The sequence below is a fragment of the Balaenoptera acutorostrata genome, chromosome 21 (assembly GCF_949987535.1).
Source record: "Balaenoptera acutorostrata chromosome 21, mBalAcu1.1, whole genome shotgun sequence".
Classification (NCBI taxonomy): domain Eukaryota; kingdom Metazoa; phylum Chordata; class Mammalia; order Artiodactyla; family Balaenopteridae; genus Balaenoptera; species Balaenoptera acutorostrata.
This window is the reverse complement of record NC_080084.1, coordinates 20,153,537-20,171,135: the sequence shown is the minus strand read 5'-3', so window position 1 is coordinate 20,171,135 and position 17,599 is coordinate 20,153,537. Positions and strand designations below refer to the sequence as shown.

The 17,599-nt window shown below is 39.1% G+C and overlaps 1 protein-coding gene across 8 annotated transcripts in view; it reads right to left on the bottom strand.

The window, feature by feature from the left end:
- TUSC3 (tumor suppressor candidate 3) overlaps positions 1 to 4,234 on the bottom strand; it is a 194,153-nt gene extending 189,919 nt beyond the window's left edge. For 3 of the 8 annotated variants that reach the window (XM_057537220.1, XM_057537219.1, XM_057537218.1), the window contains exon 1: positions 3,874 to 4,233. In XM_057537220.1, coding sequence (XP_057393203.1) covers positions 3,874 to 4,011 — 138 coding nt within the window. In that variant the 5' untranslated portion in view covers positions 4,012 to 4,233. Of the gene's footprint in view, positions 1 to 3,873 lie in introns of all 8 variants that reach the window. The other 5 variants (XM_057537215.1, XM_057537216.1, XM_057537221.1 and 2 more) reach the window with 3 other exon arrangements.
- Positions 4,235 to 17,599: the final 13,365 nt, after the last annotated feature.

The following is a 17,599-nucleotide window of genomic DNA, read 5'->3' as shown; positions in this document are numbered from 1 at the left end:
CACATGTTATAGTAGTCTTACAATTGGAGATGCTAAGATGCTTTGAAGATGCACACTTTTTAGACTTCTTTTTGGGGCTTTTATTCCCCTCCCAACTGAAAGTTACCATGGTTATGATGATCTCTCTAGGAGATAAATCATCAGAATTTGCATGGAGTTCCTCATTGTTTTTAATGCCCTCTGCTCTGGTAATCTACACACAAAAAAACTACTTTTCAAATCTCCTCCCTTTCTCAAGAAAAACTATGCCCACAGCAAACATCATTCTCAATGGTGAAAAACTGAAAGCATTTCCTCTAAGATGAGAAAGAAGACAAGGATGTCCACTCTCGCCACTATTATTCAACATAGTTTTGGAAGTCCTAGTCATGGAAATCAGAGAAGAAAAAGAAATAAAAGGAATACAAATTGGAAAAGAAGAAGTAAAACTGTCACTGTTTGCAGATGACATGATACTATACATAGAGAATCCTAAACATGCCACCAGAAAACTACTGGAGCTAATCAACGAATGTGGTAAAGTTGCGGGATACAAAATTAATGCACAGAAATCTCTTGCATTCCTATACACTAACAACGAAAGACCAGAAAGAGAAATTAAGGAAATAATCCCATTCACCATTGCAACAAAAAGAATAAAATACCTAGGAATAAACCTACCTAAGGAGGTAAAAGACCTGTACTCAGGAAACTATAAGACACTGATGAAAGAAATCAAAGATGACACAAACAGATGGAGAGATATACCATGTTCTTGGATTGGAAGAGTCAACATTGTGAAAATGACTATACTACCCAAAGCAATCTACAGATTCAATGCAACCCCTATCAAATTACCAATGGCATTTTTTACAGAACTAGAACAAAAAAATCTTAAAATTTGTATGGAGACACAAAAGACCCCGAATAGCCAAAGCAATCTTGAGGGGAAAAAACGGAGCTGGAGGAATCAGACTCCCTGACTTCAGACTATACTACAAAGCTACAGTAATCAAGACAATATGGTACTGACCCAAAAACAGAAATACAGATCAATGGAACAGGATAGAAAGCCCAGAGATAAACCCACGCACCTATGGTCAACTAATCTATGACAAGGAGGCAGGGATATACAATGGAGGAAAGACAGTCTCTTCAATAAGTGGTGCCGGGAAAACTGGACAGCTACATGTCAAAGAATGAAATTAGAACACTCCCTAACACCATACATAAAAATAACCTCAATATGGATTAAAGACCTAAATGTAAGACTGGACACTATAAAACTCTTAGAGGAAAACATAGGCAGAACACTCTATGACATAAATCACAGCAAGATCTTTTCTGACCCACCTCCTAGAGTAATGGAAATAAAAACAAAAATAAACAAATGGGACCTAATGAAACTTAAAAGCTTTTGTACAGCAAAGGAAACTATAAACAAGATGAAAAGACAACCCTCAGAATGGGAGAAAATATCTGCAAATGAATCAATGGACAAAGGATTAATCTCCAAAATAGATAAAGAGCTCGTGAACCTCAATATTAAAAAAACAACCCGGGCTTCCCTGGTGGCGCAGTGGTTGAGAATCTGCCTGCGAATGCAGGGGACACGGGTTCGAGCCCTGGTCTGGGAGGATCCCACATGCCGCGGAGCAACTAGGCCCGTGAGCCACAACTACTGAGCCTGTGCGTCTGGAGCCTGTGCTCCGCAACAAGAGAGGCCGCGATAGTGAGAGGCCCATGCACTGTGATGAAGAGTGGTGCCCGCTTGCCACAGCTAGAGAAAGCCCTCGCACAGAAACAAAGACCCAACACAGCCAAAAATTTAAAAAAAAAACAAAAAAGAAAACAAAAAAAAAAACAACCCAATCCAAAAATGGGCAGAAGACCTAAATAGACATTTCTCCAAAGAAGACATACAGATGGCCAAGAGGCACATGAAAAGTTGCTCAACATCACTAATTATTAGAGAAATGCAAATCAAAACTACAATGAGTTATCACCTCACACTGCTCAGAATGGCCATCATCAGAAAATCTACAAACAACAAATATTGGAGAGGGTGTGGAGAAAAGGGAACCCTCTTGCACTGTTGGTGGGGATGTAAACTGATACAGCCACTATGGAGAACAGTATGGAGGTTCCTTAAAAAACTAAAAACAGAATTACCATATGACCCAGCAATCCCACTCCTGGGCATATACCCACAGAAAACCACAATTCAAAAAGACACACGCACCCCAGTGTTCACTGCAGCACTACAAAGCCAGGTCGCGGAAGCAACCTAAATGTCCATCAACAGACAAATGGATAAAGAAGATGTGGTACATATGTACAATGGAATATCATTCAGCCATAAAAAGGAACGAAATTGGGTCATTTGTAGAGACGTGGATGGACCTAGAGACTGTCATACAGAATGAAGTAAGCCAGAAATAGTAAAACAAATATTGTATATTAACTCATATATGTGGAACCTAGAAAAATGGTACAGATGAACCAGTTTGCAAGGCAGAAATAGAGACACAGATGTAGAGAACAAACGTATGGACACCAAGGGGGTAAAGCCGTGGTGGGGGAGTGGTGGGATGAATTGGGAGATTGGGATTGACATGTATACACTAATATGTACAAAATAGATAATAAGAACCTGCTGTATAAAAATAAATAAAATTAAATTTAAAATATAAAAATAAATAAATTTTAAATATGTTGGCAAGGTTATAAGATAAAAAATTTTAAAAGAGAGAAAAACTATGAAATCTAAGAAATGTATATAAATTCCAAATGCTAGGCAAAAAAATCGTTATATTTGTAAATACAGTCTTAATTTAGCAATGGTTCTTCACCAAACCTCTTACTATAACACCACCAAGAATTTCACTAAGGCCTATTTTTATGTTAAAGTAAAAAAAGTTAAAGAGAAAATACTGAGTTCAGAGTTGTTTCAGGCAAGGAGTAAAGAGAAAGAGAATCAGAGATACTTGTGTGTGAGGCTGTTTTTTCACTCTTTCTACCCAGCTATCAAGAAAGTCACGGTAATATTTGAAACCCTAATTAGAGCCACGTGTATGTAAATAAAACTTCACCAGGAAAAACTATTGGCAATTAATATGGAGAGACACTCTCACTAAAATGACGTACAATTAGAAACCTTACTCACATTTCCAAAATAATTTTTTTTCTAATCCCACGAGATCAACCATCCAAGGTAGAGATGGATAACTGAAATTCACAAATAACTCTACAACTACTTTAAATACGGTCACTTACTTCAATCCGCGTCCTCATCAGAGTTACTATAGGACTAAGATTGAAATCAGGTGATCTGAATTTCACAAATTTGCGCAACCTAAATGTGAGGTTATTGGCACAATTATACCTTGAATTTAATATAAAAAAAAATACAGCTTTAAAAATGTATATAAAATACAGAATAACTTTAAACACGGTCTCAATATGATCTGTTGCCTCCTGAAACGGATAACGAAGGGAGCAGGGTAATGAACACAAGGGACAACTCGTTCCTATAGGTTTGAAATACTCCTAAAGGGTGATTTCACATCCAACACACTCTTTTTTACTGACTCGACGGCCCCGAAACTCTGCCTTCAAGTAAGGGTCAAAAACGCTCCGTGTCTTAAAGGTGTGAGGTGCTAGGCGCACAAAAGACGATGCTTCGTTGTTTAAGAAAGCACTGGGCAACCCCACTTTTGAAACTGTGAAGCCCAAAGGACTCGCGCAAAGGCCTCCCAACCGCTCCCCAAAACAGCCATCACCCACACCCGGCGGCCCGGCTGCCTAGCAACGCGGGAAGGCTGCCTAGGAACGAGGCCCGCCTGCCAGGACCCGTCCTGGCCCTCCCGGGAATGCCCAGAGGATTCATTCTACCTCCTTTTTCTTCTGTCCTCCACCGAGCTGGATGCAGAGAAGCAGCAGGAGGAGGAGAAAGGGAAAGCTCCCGGTGGGCAGATACCGCGGTCGCCGCCCCGACTGCCTCCGGCGTGAAGGAGCGCCCCTGGCACCCATCGCCGCAGGGACGTGTCTCCTCCACGCTCGGTAACCGTGTGCGCCCAGCTCCTACCGGCGCCCTACACCTGCCAGGCCAGCCGCCGGGAGCCCCCTGACCGTCCCCCGTGGATGCCTGCGGCCTTGCCAGGGAGCCGGGAAGCACCGGAGGACGCCGAGGAGAAAACTGACGGAGCATCCGGTTCACTGGAAGAGGAGACCTGGAAAGGCCCGGGATGGGGCAGGAAGTGGGCGTGGCCAGGGAGCCGGCGCTTCCACGCAAGCCGCGCTGCGCTCTCGGCCGGACTCCACCCCGAGACCCCGGCAGCGGAGGCCACGGATTTCCACCTCGCTGGTCTGAACCGTAGGCTGTCCTGCCACTGAAACCAACACCGGGTCCCGGGAATATGCGAGAGTCCTGTTTATCCAACACTTTACCTGGAACCAGAGACAGACATAATTGCCTTCTTCGATGATGGAGAAGAGCTTTGAGGAATTAGTAAGGATCTGGCCCTTCTAGCTAATGGCAATCTCTGAACCCATTGGGACATTTTTACTCAACAGTAGTTCAAAGAACTGAGTGATATTGTGATAACAGACATCTTCTATTCCTGTCTACTTATTGTGAACATAGTTTCTTAGCACTTAACATAAACAAAAAGCTAAAATAAGAAGAAAGTGATGCCGAATATTCTCATTCTAGCAATAATTTTTATCCACAGATGCATAAACTAATTTTTAAAAACTTTATTTCTACAAGTAATGTTTTCCCAATACAATTTTGCTTTTCCTGTTTATTACTGTTTTCTCAAATTCATAACACATGTTATTTTGATCAATTGGGTACTACTAATAACTAATGATAACTCAGTGCAAAACATAAATTTTAATATACCCTCATGGTCACAGAAGTTTGTTTATATCAAATTTCAATTTATACAACTCTTTGTCTGCATAGAAGAATGACTCTGAAGCATAAAAAAATCAATAAAAGACTTCCAAGCATAAAAAAATATACATTAGGATAAAATTCTATCAGATTATACTGCCTGTGGGAGAGTAAATTGGTTTAATCACCTTGAAAAACTGGCAGTACGTGCTAAAGCTAAATACACCTACCCAAGACCCAAAAGTTCCACATAAACATATAGTCAGCACCTGATATGTACCAATTTGTGTAGCAGCTTTATTCATAAAAGCCCCAAGCTGGAAAAAGACCAAATATCCATCACAGTAAAATAGAGAAATAATTTGTGATATAGTAACACTATATATCAATAAAAACAAACTAATGACACTTATACATAATATGAATGAATTTTACAGCATAAAGATCCAGACACAAAACTAATATATTGGGGTTTGTAGAAATAAACAAAGATCAACCAAATGAGAACAGGCAAAGGCAATTTATTCAGAGCTTGCAATAGCAAGTGAGTCAGCTGCCATCACCTGAGTTTGGGCAAAGACTCTAAGGCAGGCAGAAAAGTAGGAAACATTATTAGTAGAAAAAGAGGAAGGCTTCAGGTGTGCTATGACTGGAGGCTGTTGACATGTGGGAAGCTGTAGGTGGGCTAACCAGAAGGGGGCACCTATGTGACTGTCTAGGGGCACATATTTAGCTTTCTCCAGTTGGTCTTAAGCTGGAAGCAGGGACAAAAATTAGGGAAGCTGTCAGTTACTAATCAAGCCCTGGCCATTCAGGATCAATTATTACAGAAGTTATTGTTTGGTTTCCTAGATTGTTATTAAAGCTAGCAATCTAACTTCCTACTAGTCCAACTTATAGCAGCCTGGCTTATTGGGTTATGATAGATAAGGGGTTGGTTTCCTGGGTAGGCTGCTGCAGGTTGTGGATCCAAGCTCTATTTTTATGTATGATCTGGCCGTTGTTGGTTATTATATTTATTATCCCAGATTAGAAGTCAGGACAGTGGAAGAGGACCCAAGGGAGAACCCTGGGGTGCTAAAAATATTTTACAACCTATTTCTTGATCTGAATGCTGGCTATTAGATGAGTGTACATTCTTCGTAAAAATGTATTGAGCCAGAAACTTACGATGTATTTATATGTGTTATATTTCAATACAAAATTTACTTTTTAATAAAGAATTTTATGAAAAGTACATATTTAAAATCCTTGGAGGCAATAGAATGGAAATACAAGTTCAGGAGGGTAAAAATGTAATATAAAATATTCAACTGTTAAAAAGAAGAGCTCCTTCTTGTTTGTTAGTTTTGTAATGGATAATGATGACCATCATTTCCATACTTTGGAAATATTTAAAAGAATGCTGTGACTTATTTTTTAAATGTCAGTATTTATAACTTGTTGGAAATTTTATTCTTTGCAGCTATTTAAACTTATGATGAGAATTTTTAGATATTTGCTTTAAAATGCACAAAAGGATATCTAGTCTTCCATACTCTTTTAGAGGGATGTTATCAAAGCATTTTGAAGACCATATTTGTCCTGTTTCTGGCACAGAGCTCCTAAAACCCTTGGAATTTCCTAAGTGATGAGAGTGATAAAAGTCTCTTTTGTAACATTGATCAGGTGAGATTTGGAAAGCACCTAAGGATGGTGCTAGTTGCCTGGAGAACTAACGAGGTGATGAAAGAGTTGAAGCTTTCAGTCTCAACACCGGACCTCTGGGGAGGGGAGAGCAGGGAACGGGGCTGGAGGTTGAATCAATCGCAGATGGTCAATGATTTAATCAATCATGTCTATGTAATGAAGGCTTGAGTTCAGAGAGCTTCTGAGTTGGTGAACAGGTGGAGATCTGGGGGGGAGAATGATGCACTTGGAGATAGCATGGAAGCTCTGCACCATTTATCTCATACATTTCTCTAGGCATCTCTTCTATGTGGCTGATCCTGAGTTACATCCTTTTATAACAAACCAATAGCCTAATAAATAAAATGTTTCCCTGATTCTCTGAGCCACTCTAGCAAATTAATAGAACCCAGGTCATTGGAACTTCCAATTTATGGACTATCAGTCAGAAGCACAGGTGTTAACCTGGGTTTGTGTCTGGAATCTAAGGAGGGGTGGGGGGGTGAGGAGAGAGGAAGGGAGGTGTGTAGTCTTGTAGGGCTGAGGACTTAACTTGTGAGATCTGAGGCTATCTCCTATCTCCGGCGTAAATAGTGCCAAAATTGAGTTCAACTGTAGGACACCCAGGTGGTGTTTGAGAATTCCTGGTGCTATGGAAAACTCCTGCCACACATTGGAATTGGGTGCAGAATGTTTTCAGTGATCAGTGTTGCTTTATCTTTCTTGCTTAAAAATACCCAGAAATAAATAAATAAATAAATAAATAAATAAATAAATAAATACCCAGCACCCAAAGATTATTTTCTAAGTAGCTTAATCATATGTCTAAGTCTGCTGTTAATGCAACTCTCTGATTATGGAAATGTTCTCTATTTGTACTGTCTAATATGGTAGCCACTGGCCATATGTGACTACTGAGCACTTGAACTGTGGTTAGTGCAATTGAGGAACTGAATGTTTAATTTATTTAATTTTAAGCAATTTAAATTTCAGTAGCTCCAGTGGCTATTATAATAGTCACTACTGTCCTGAATAGTCCAAGGTCTTGAAGTTAGTTAAGAACCTGGAATATAATCTTAGTTAATACATTAAGTCCTCATGATTGGCAACATTGTAAGAATTTCATAAAATTAAACATTTAAAAAGATGTCCACTGTTATCATTATGTATAAACACATATATATATACACACACACATATATATGTTTTCATATATTTTTAATTAAAAAAAATCTACTTAAATCATAAATCATTTTAGGGAATTTAAACTGTGTGAAATTTAACCCTGATTTGTATAAATCTAAATATTGTGCTAATATTTTTTTTATATGGTAAACTAAATTTAACAGACTTTTTAAATAATGCCAAAAGTTATTTCATATATTAGAACTAATATCTCTTTTTTAATCTCATAATTATAGTAATAAAGGCTAGTAAGTGCACATTGAAGCCTCTACAATTTTTAAAACAAATGTAACACAATAATGTTTTTCTTTTTTTTAAACAACTTTTAGTGTTTGCACTAGATATCCCCAGAGTGCATGTATACAAGCAAAATGATTTTTCTAATCTGTTACTCTTTAAGATTTCCCAAGCACAAGAAAAAGAGAGGGAGAATAACAGAAATAGAAAAATAAGAATTGAGAAGAAGCCAACTTCCAACAAATATTAAATTATCACTGAAAAGAGCTAATTGTCTCCTCATTTGCAAGGAGAGGAGACAAAGTTTAGATGCAGGAAAACACATTTTGGCATATACACAAAAGAGAGAAAGAGTGTTTGACAATTTCATCAAGCCATTCAGTTTAAAAGCCAGGGATTACTGTACCCTGAAGAAATGAAATGAAAGAGGAGTCTTCTACATTGAATAAAATAATCTCTTTGTTGTAGACAAGACAATCTCCCCATGAGAGTTTCTTCCTCTTTTGTCCCAGGGAGCTATCAAATGAACATCTTGCTAATGTCAAAAGTTCCCCCAGCAGTCATTGCAGTTTCACATCGTCTCTGGGAAATTTCACCAGTCAGAGGGTAAGTCTATCTTATATTTAGAAAACATAAAGGAAAGAGGGGTTTGGCTTGAATGAGTTGCAGAGTTAGATCAAGATGGCCCCATGAGAACTCCAGTGGTCAGTAAAGTTGGTGTTTGTGCAAACTTGTATCTCTGAAACTTGCCCTGATCAGGAGCCAGAAAACCGGCCCCGACTCTGGGCAGGTGAAACTACATAAATTATTTCTCACAAGACTGAGGGAAAACTCCTTACGAGTTTTTGAAATGGTGACCTAATGCATTTTTACTCAAAGAACATTAGTCTGTTGACACCTTCTGAACTCCTTCTTCAGCACTGGCTGAAAGACGGACTTATCAGGTCTATGTCCATCCCCTCCTTACAGACTTTTCTTCTTATAGAATAAACAAGCAGACCATAGAAGTGAATATGACAAGGCCAGAAAACAATTCACCGAGAAACAACATAAATCTGATCATATGACCAAAAAAGTCCCAAGAGAACTTGTTCTTAAGTAAACAAAAAACCCAATGCTGAAGAATCACAGTGAAATAATAGAGCTTAGTTCAGAGTGAAATTAACCTCCCATAAGTGGCCAGGGTGACACCTTGAACACTTGAGCAGGTAGAGGTTTCAAAGGGGCCCAATGTGCACCTTGTTACTGAGTCTAGTGTCCTGGTCCAACAGTGAGGGTCTCGGCCCAACCTTAATGGAACCTGAGTGTCTGTTAATATCCTCCAGCCAAAGAACACACCTGAAGCGGAACTAAGTTGAGTTTATTGGCTCATTGCAAACAAAGAAGATAGCTCATCATGAGGAACTGGGGGAATCTCAGTAAGACAGTGTTAGAAGAAACTGCTGTAGGATTTAGGCTTGTTTTTAAAATTTTTGGAAGGATTTTTAAAAATATGGTTCTGAGCTGGATTAGGAACTTTCAGAAACAGGGGCAAGTCCATGATGGTGTCTCAATAATTTCTGTCTAGAAGGTTAGAGGAACAAAGTAGAGCTAAAGATAAAATTGATCATAAAAGGACGAGTCACTTATATCAGCTGAGATAGGGAAATGTTTGGTCATTTTTGTGGTTTGTAATGTGCTCTTCTTTTTGTCTATGTCCTGACAAGGTTATAACGGGACTCGTTTTTATCTTTCTCTGTCACAGTCACAGAGTGGCCTTGTCCAAGGTTGGTGTGTTCTGTGAAGTTTTTTATAATTCAACAGAGGAAAACTAAGGCCTGTTAGAACCAGAGGGATCCAAGCTGACTGGAGTCAGGAGCTAATTTGTTCTTCTCATCTTGAGCAAAATTATCTTAATTTGCTAATCAAAAAATCTATAGGATTCTTGTGAGGCTAAATTAAACAATACATATAAGGGAATTATTACAAAGCTCAGAATATATAAATTCTTAATAAATATTTGCTAGTGTCACGATTATCTTTTACCATTACATTGAAAATATGTTTCCCTCCTGCTGAATAGTAAACACTCTGAGGACAAGGACTGTGTCTAATTTACCTTTGTACTCCCTGCGCCGATTACCGCGGAGTCCTTGGGAGCATGAGCGCTGGAGCTAGACCCCTTCCTCTTCTTCTTAACTAGCTGAGTGATCTTAGGCAGATTACATCACCTCTCTGTGTCTCAGCTTCTTTATTTGGAAAATGAGGATAAGAATAAGACAATGAAGATGAAAGAAGTGAATGCATGCCAATAATTTAGAACAGTACCTAAAACATTGTAAATTCTGGGACTTGCCTGGTGGCGCAGTGGTTGGGAGTCCGCCTGCCTATGCAGGGGGCGTGGGTTCGGGCCCTGGTCCGGGAGGATCCCACGTGCCACTGAGCAGCTGGGCCCGTGCGTCACGGCTGCTGAGCCTGCGCTCTGGAGTCCGTGAGCCGCGGCTGCTGGGCCCGTGTGCCACAACTGCTGAAAGCCCGCGTGCCTGGAGCCCATGCTCTGCGGCGGGAGAGGCCACCGCAGTGAGAAGCCCGTGTAGTGCGGCGAGGAGTGGCCCCCACTCGCTGCAACTAGGGAAAGCCCGTGTGCAGTGACGGAGACCCAATGCAGCCAAAAATAAATAAATAAATAAAATTTAAACAAACAAACAAACAAAAAAAAAACATTGTAAATTCTATGTTATCTCCCACTGTGGTCCTAGGTGCTCAATAAATATTTAACTGAATCCAGACATGAACTCTACTCTACTAGATACTATAGGCATAGTCCTTGCCTAAGAAACATGGCTAGATATCCGGCAGGTTTCCACTGGAGAGATGAGCTGATCAGTGAGGTGTCAAAGCATCCCTCTAGCTGCTGTGTGGAGGATAGACTACCAGGGAGCAAGAATGTGAACAGAGACTTCAGCCCCATATTCCTAACACTGTCTGTGATGCAATACAGGACAATAAAAACCTTTTCCCCCAGATCTGTTATACCGATGCCGCTATGTGTTACATAGAGGACAGTGTAAAGAGAAAACACCTAGAACTCCAAGAAACACAGTTTGAAAAGCACTGTTTGGAAACATTAGGCATTAATATTTAATCCTAGCAGCCCTTTCTCATTTTCCTAAACATATTCATTTGTTAGATAGTATATCTAAGTAATTTTAGTATTTTTCAAACACTTGGCTATTTAAAACAAGCATTCTATGCTGAGTGTTTCTTAGAAATAGTCTAGAATAAAAATAATTTTTTATGTTATGATAAATCATACTCAATTATTTTTAAACTGTATCTTAGTAACTGAAATCTTGAAGTATTATGTCTACATAATCAACAGGAATTAGATTATTTTTATAGGTATTGTTAAACCTCAACCTAGTGCTACTTCCCATAGCATTAAAATATTTCCTTTTGGTCTTCCCTGGTGGTGCAGTGGTTGAGAGACTGCCTGCTAATGCAGGGGACACGGGTTCGAGCCCTGGTCTGGGGAGATCCCACATGCCACGGAGCAACTAGGCCCGTGAGCCACAACTACTGAGCCTGCGCGTCTGGAGCCTGTGCTCCGCAACAAGAGAGGCCGCGATAGTGAGAGGCCCGCGCACTGCGATGAAGAGTGGCCCCCACTTGCCGCAACTAGAGAAAGCCCTCACACAGAAACGAGGACTCAACACAGCCAAAAATAAATATAAAAAATAAATAAATAAATAAAATATTTTTTAAAAATTCCCTTTTATTAATATAATTTAGTAGCATTTATTAAAATCCTTTGCATATGATATTTTCATTGTTGTTAGATTTCTGCCCTAAAATATCTATCAAATTCAATATAAATTCATATTTAAAACACAGTATTAAGGAATAGTCGAGTAGAAGATCCACCAAATGGAATTATAGTACTAAAGACCATGCACCTGTACAATTACATTTTAGAACCTAATGTTTCTGTTTGGGATGTTTTCAGAAACATCCCCCGGCACATGATTTAATTATGTTGAATGTCTGGTTATCTCGAGCAGCATTTCACTTATTTGTTCAGCATGTTTCATGTATCAGGAGGGGCCAGTGGAGCATATGGTAGGGTCAAGAAATATCATTTCAAAGAACTGTGCATTGGTTAGTAACAGGGGGTCCACTGTGAGGACCAATGGGGAGGGCATCACTTTCTTAAATTCTTATAAATCAGATGCCCTGAGGTCAAAGTCAAAGTCTGGCTGCTTTTTGGCAGAATGCTTCCAGAGTATTCTAGACTCACTAAGACAATGCAATTCATCTTAATGAAATTATATACAAGGAAGATAGGGGTATGGACAAATGATTGAAGCTATTTAATTCATGCAATCTGTAGCAATTTTTTTTTAAAGAGAAAAGAATCCAAGAGGGTCACAGGAGTGCGTGGAGAGTATCTCAGAGATTCTGAAATAATTCAAGAAGTGTTCTACAGAGCCAGGAAAACATTGGAAAGGAAACTATGAAGCCAGGTGAGCAGAAGAGATAATTTCACTCTCATTATGGCAAACATATTGTCTGAGCTTGGACAGATGTGAGTTTGCTGCTGAATACTTAACAGGATTATTTTGATTTGTAGTTTTCATGGTTTAAAAATGCTGTAATTTGTTAGGATACAAGTGGCCAATTTAACTTATTTTTACTTCTTTTCAATTATCTCTTCTTTTGAATTATATATAAAAGGTTAAATTGAACTTTAAAATGTAATGAATAAACTATATACTGAATCTTCAGGTACATGGCTTTCTTCCTAATTTATTTCCTAAACTCACCAAATAAGGTACCTTATATGCCAATATTCATATGCCCAATAATTTTATTTCACTGAATAAATGTTCATTTTTAACCCTGTCATTTTTCAAGGAAAGAAATAACGAGTAGTTTTTTTTTTTAAACACCATGAATGCTGAGTTAAGTATAATTTTTTTCATATTGGCAAAATTAAGTATTTTACTGAAATTATAATCAGTCATTAAGTTTTATTTGTAGAATATTATGACAAATTCAGTTGATTTCCTGCAAGAGTTCATCATCTATTCTAGGGACTAAATTAGTTATTAAGAAATATGTCAAAGGATATTTCCTGGACTAATCAAAAAGCTAAAAATGTAAATACCCCAATTTATTAGTTAATGGGGTTTAATCCACACTGGTTTTATTACTAAAAGTCATTTTACTCATTAAAATTATATGTAAATGAATATAGGGTAGGATGAGGGGGAGCTTTTAAAGGAGACAAAAAGCATTGTAATGCAGGGATTTATTCTGTGCAGTGACATTGAAGCTGTTGTTCAGGAGCAAGCTGCAGGGACATTCATGCTTTGCACACAAAGGGCTGAAAATACGTGAACTAACAATTTTAAATTAACAAGAAATATATTTTCTTGATTATGAAGTAAAACAGACCAATAGTTGATATCAATGTGGAAATTACAGTAAACTTTCAGTGACCTCGCATGATTAAAATGGAGAATCATCAGTTATTCGAAATAATTTTTTTTTATTTATTTATTTATTATTTATTTTTGGCTGTGTTGGGTCTTCGTTGCTGCGCGTGGGCTTTCTCTGCTTGCGGCGAGCGGGGGCTACTCTTCGTTGCGGAGCATGGGCTCTAGGCACACGGGCTTCAGTAGTTGCAGCACGCAGGCTCAGTAGTTGTGGCTCGTGGGCTCTAGAGCACAGGCTCGGTAGTTGTGGCTTGTGGGCTCTAGAGCGCAGGCTCAGTAGTTGTGGCTTGTGGGCTCTAGAGCGCAGGCTCAGTAGCTGTGGCGCACGGGCTTAGTTGCTCCACCGCATGTGGGATCTTCCCGGACCAGGGCTTGAAGCCAACGTGTCCCCTGCGTTAGCAGGTAGATTCTTAACCACTGTGCCACCAGGGAAGTCCCTCAAATTAATTTTTAAATGTTTCACACACTTTGCTTATGAATTTGCACAGTTAAAAATTCTAATATGATAAAAAATAGACTTAATATGTAAATTATATCAAACATCATTTAGCAGTTATGATCCAGAAGCGTCTTCAACATCAAATGGTGGATTTATCATCATTATCAATATTTTATCTTTCCTTCCAATCCCTGCCGTGTGCTCTGTTTTCCTTAATGCTACTCTGTTCTCACCCATCACTCAGGCTTCAAACCCTGAAACTCTAGCAGTGGTCCTTACCATTTTACACAGGGACTCCTAAGAATACATTTCGACTACTTTCCCTCCATGTAGAATCTAATACACCACCAAAATGAACTTCCCCCAAGGGAAATTATATTTGTCACCCTTCTGCTTGGAAACCTTCATTGGCTCCCTAAAGCCAATATGATTAAATTTAAATTCCCCTAGTCCTGTGTTCTAGCCTTTGTCTTTCCTACCTGTCTCTTGCTACTTTTCTCATTACTTTGCTACCACTTGCTTTCCCCTTCCAGCCAAACACATCTAATTCCTCTACCCCCGCCCACTCCATGGTTTGCACCTCCGTCTTTGGCTCCCCGACTTTGGGGGCCCTTTCTATTCTACAATGCTCAAATTCCCCTTTATCATTTAAGACCCAGTGCAAGTTCCTATTTCCCCAAAAAGCCTTCACAGAATCTCTAGTCCACCTTGAACTCTCTTTCTGAATTCTCTGCCTAGTCCTATCATTGGACAATTATTGATACACTGCAGCAGTTCTCAGACTTTTTGAACTCAGGATACCTTTACCCTCTTGAAAATGATTGTGGACCCAAAGAGCTTTTGATTATGTGGGCTGTATTGATCAATGTTTGCCATGTTCTAAATTGAAGCTGAGAAAAAATTTAAACAATTTATTTAACAATAAAAGTAAGTCAATCGCTTGTTAACATAAATAACGTTTTTATTTTAAAAAACAGTAGTGAAAAGGGTGACATTGTTTTACATTTTTGCCAATCTTACTGTCTGGCTTAATAAAAGCCAGCTGTATTCTCATATTGATTCTACATTTAATCTGTTGTGATATCACACATCACATATATGATGTGATTTCATATAACTTCTAGAAAATTCCACTGCACACTCGTGAGAGAATGATAGTGAAAAGGGTTTCGCCATGGAATGATAGGGACAGAGTAAAGGGACAGTAGGTGATTAAAGAGTTAATCCCACTAGGGAATTGTAAGTAGAGAAAAAAGTATGGGAGACCCCTGTAAGTTAAGAATCACTCAAGAAAGCACGTTTGGGCTTCCCTGGTGGCGCAGTGGTTGAGAATCTGCCTGCTAATGCAGGAGACACGGGTTCGAGCCCTGGTCTGGGAAGATCCCACATGCCACGGAGCAGCTGGGCCCGTGAGCCACAGCTGCTGAGCCTGCGCGTCTGGAGCCTGTGCCCCGCAACGGGAGGGGCCGCGATAGTGAGAGGCCCGCGCACCGCGATGAAGAGCGGTCCCCGCACCGTGATGAAGAGTGGCCCCCACTTGCCGCAACTAGAGAAAGCCCTCGCACGAACCGAGGACCCAGCACAGCCAAAAATAAATAAATAAATAAATAAATAAATAAAATTAAAAAAAAAATGGTTTAAAAAAAAAAAAAAAAAAAAAAAAAAAAAAAAGAAAGCACGTTTGCTTGCCCACAAAACCAAGCAAGCTGGCTTAGCAACAAAACCATGCATAGAAGCATGTGACATGCCCCAAAACAATGAAACAGTGGTGGCATGAGACCCACATCCTGCCCAGTGAGCTCAGTAAGTTAATGATTCCTAGGACACGGTCCTCCGTGCACACTAAAAACAAAAATATAAGGAAGAGGTGACATTATACTGAAACCTGAGATGATTTACCATATTTTAGTATACGTTACCGCCTTTTTTGCTCATTTCCATTGCACCATTCACAGTTCCAGTTTGACCACGTAGGGACAAGAAATCTCCCCCACCCGACACAGAGGAGGAACTGATGATGGAAGCATGACTTCTACTCAAGAATGAGGAAGAAGGTGGTCTTCTCCCCCTCCCCACTTTTCCTTTGATTAAGTGATTCCTTTAAGTGATTAAAACTGTAGCCCACTGAGTTCGCAGGGCAGCACTCCCTTGCCCACCCACTTGTATCTCTCACAAGCAGCCTATACTAATAAACTCTTTTCTTACCTGTCACTCTGCCTCTCTCTGAATTCTTTCTGTGCCAAGACAGAGGAACCTACACTCTACTAAGTCCCAAGATGCATTCTGTCGGTTTCAGAATTAAGCATAAGTTTGGGTATCTAAAAATGAGTCCTTCATTAGGTCTGTCTATATCTATATCTACTTGCAAAAAAGTAAAAGAGAAGTCATATATGGTCACAATTATTTAAACACAGATTACCCTCTTTGTGGCTTTAAATCTCAAATAAACTTCCTTCCAATACTAATGCTGGGTATAACTTCCACAAAGTCTATTCTTAATTTAAGGAAAAAATTTTTTAATATAAGTTTAAGCAAAAGCCACTGATTCTACATAAATGTAAGACGTTATTTTTGTTATAAGTCCATAATATATTCCAAATTCAAAGGTAAATGATCTTAAAAATTAAGTCACAACTTACTCTTTTCCATTACATATGGTAACTGAGAATTAAGTCTATTAATTGTCCCACAGTGTTCACTATTATTATGGCTGGATGGTTATAAATTTATCGAAAGGGATTATTTATAGTAAACAGGCTTACTATTATTTTAAATGCTAATTAACTCCTATTTAATATTTCTACTTTCAAGAGCATAGTACTAAGTATGTGGTATGATCACAGCAGTTAACATAGGCAAAGAAAAAAGTGTTTTTATTGAAGTGTTAGGATTATGGGTTAGTTTACTAGGAAATACACTTAAAAAAACCCCCAGCTTTTTAAAGTCAATTATCTGAGAAGCAAAATATTTGAGAAGCTGGAAATACATTTACTATTTAATTGACAATTATTTAACATGCTACTCTAGGGAACATGGCACATTGATGGGTGATCTTAAATTTAAAATAAATGAAATAAGTTAAGTCTTGTCTCTCAGAGAGCTTACATATTTTTTGGAAGACAGAGCAAGCACTCATGAAAGTTATATAAGGAATAAGTAATAATACAAGTGATACTGCCAAATGTATATCGTGTGGTGGGAAATGGTAAATGTGAGCCCACGCCTTTATTATAGGACACTCAGACACCTCTGTGTGCTACTCCATTTCTTCACACCCTCCCCCGCTCAGCCATGCATTTGGTGATTACTTACTCCAGGTTTACACAGATGCACTGGGCAATGCTTCAACTCAGACTGTCTCACATAATTCTCACTTCCTGACTCAGGGTTTGCCTGATACTGTGGTAGAGATACCCACAGATGCAGGGGGATTAATGGCATGGCATAACCCTTGACAACTAGGAGATGAGAGCCAATGGAGAGATGGTTCCCTATTACATCAACCTGGCAGATAGTTCTGAGTCTTTGATAAAAGTCATAAGGATTGAGGATTGAGCATCAGTCTCTCAGGTGATGCATCTTTGTATTACTTTTTACCCTTTCCCTTTTCACTTCCACTGTCCCTCTCTCCTGCTACTTGAAATAATTTCACAAATAAACTGCCTGCACATAAGCCCTGAAATAGGGCATTTGTGTGGATGAGCTGGAGGATCT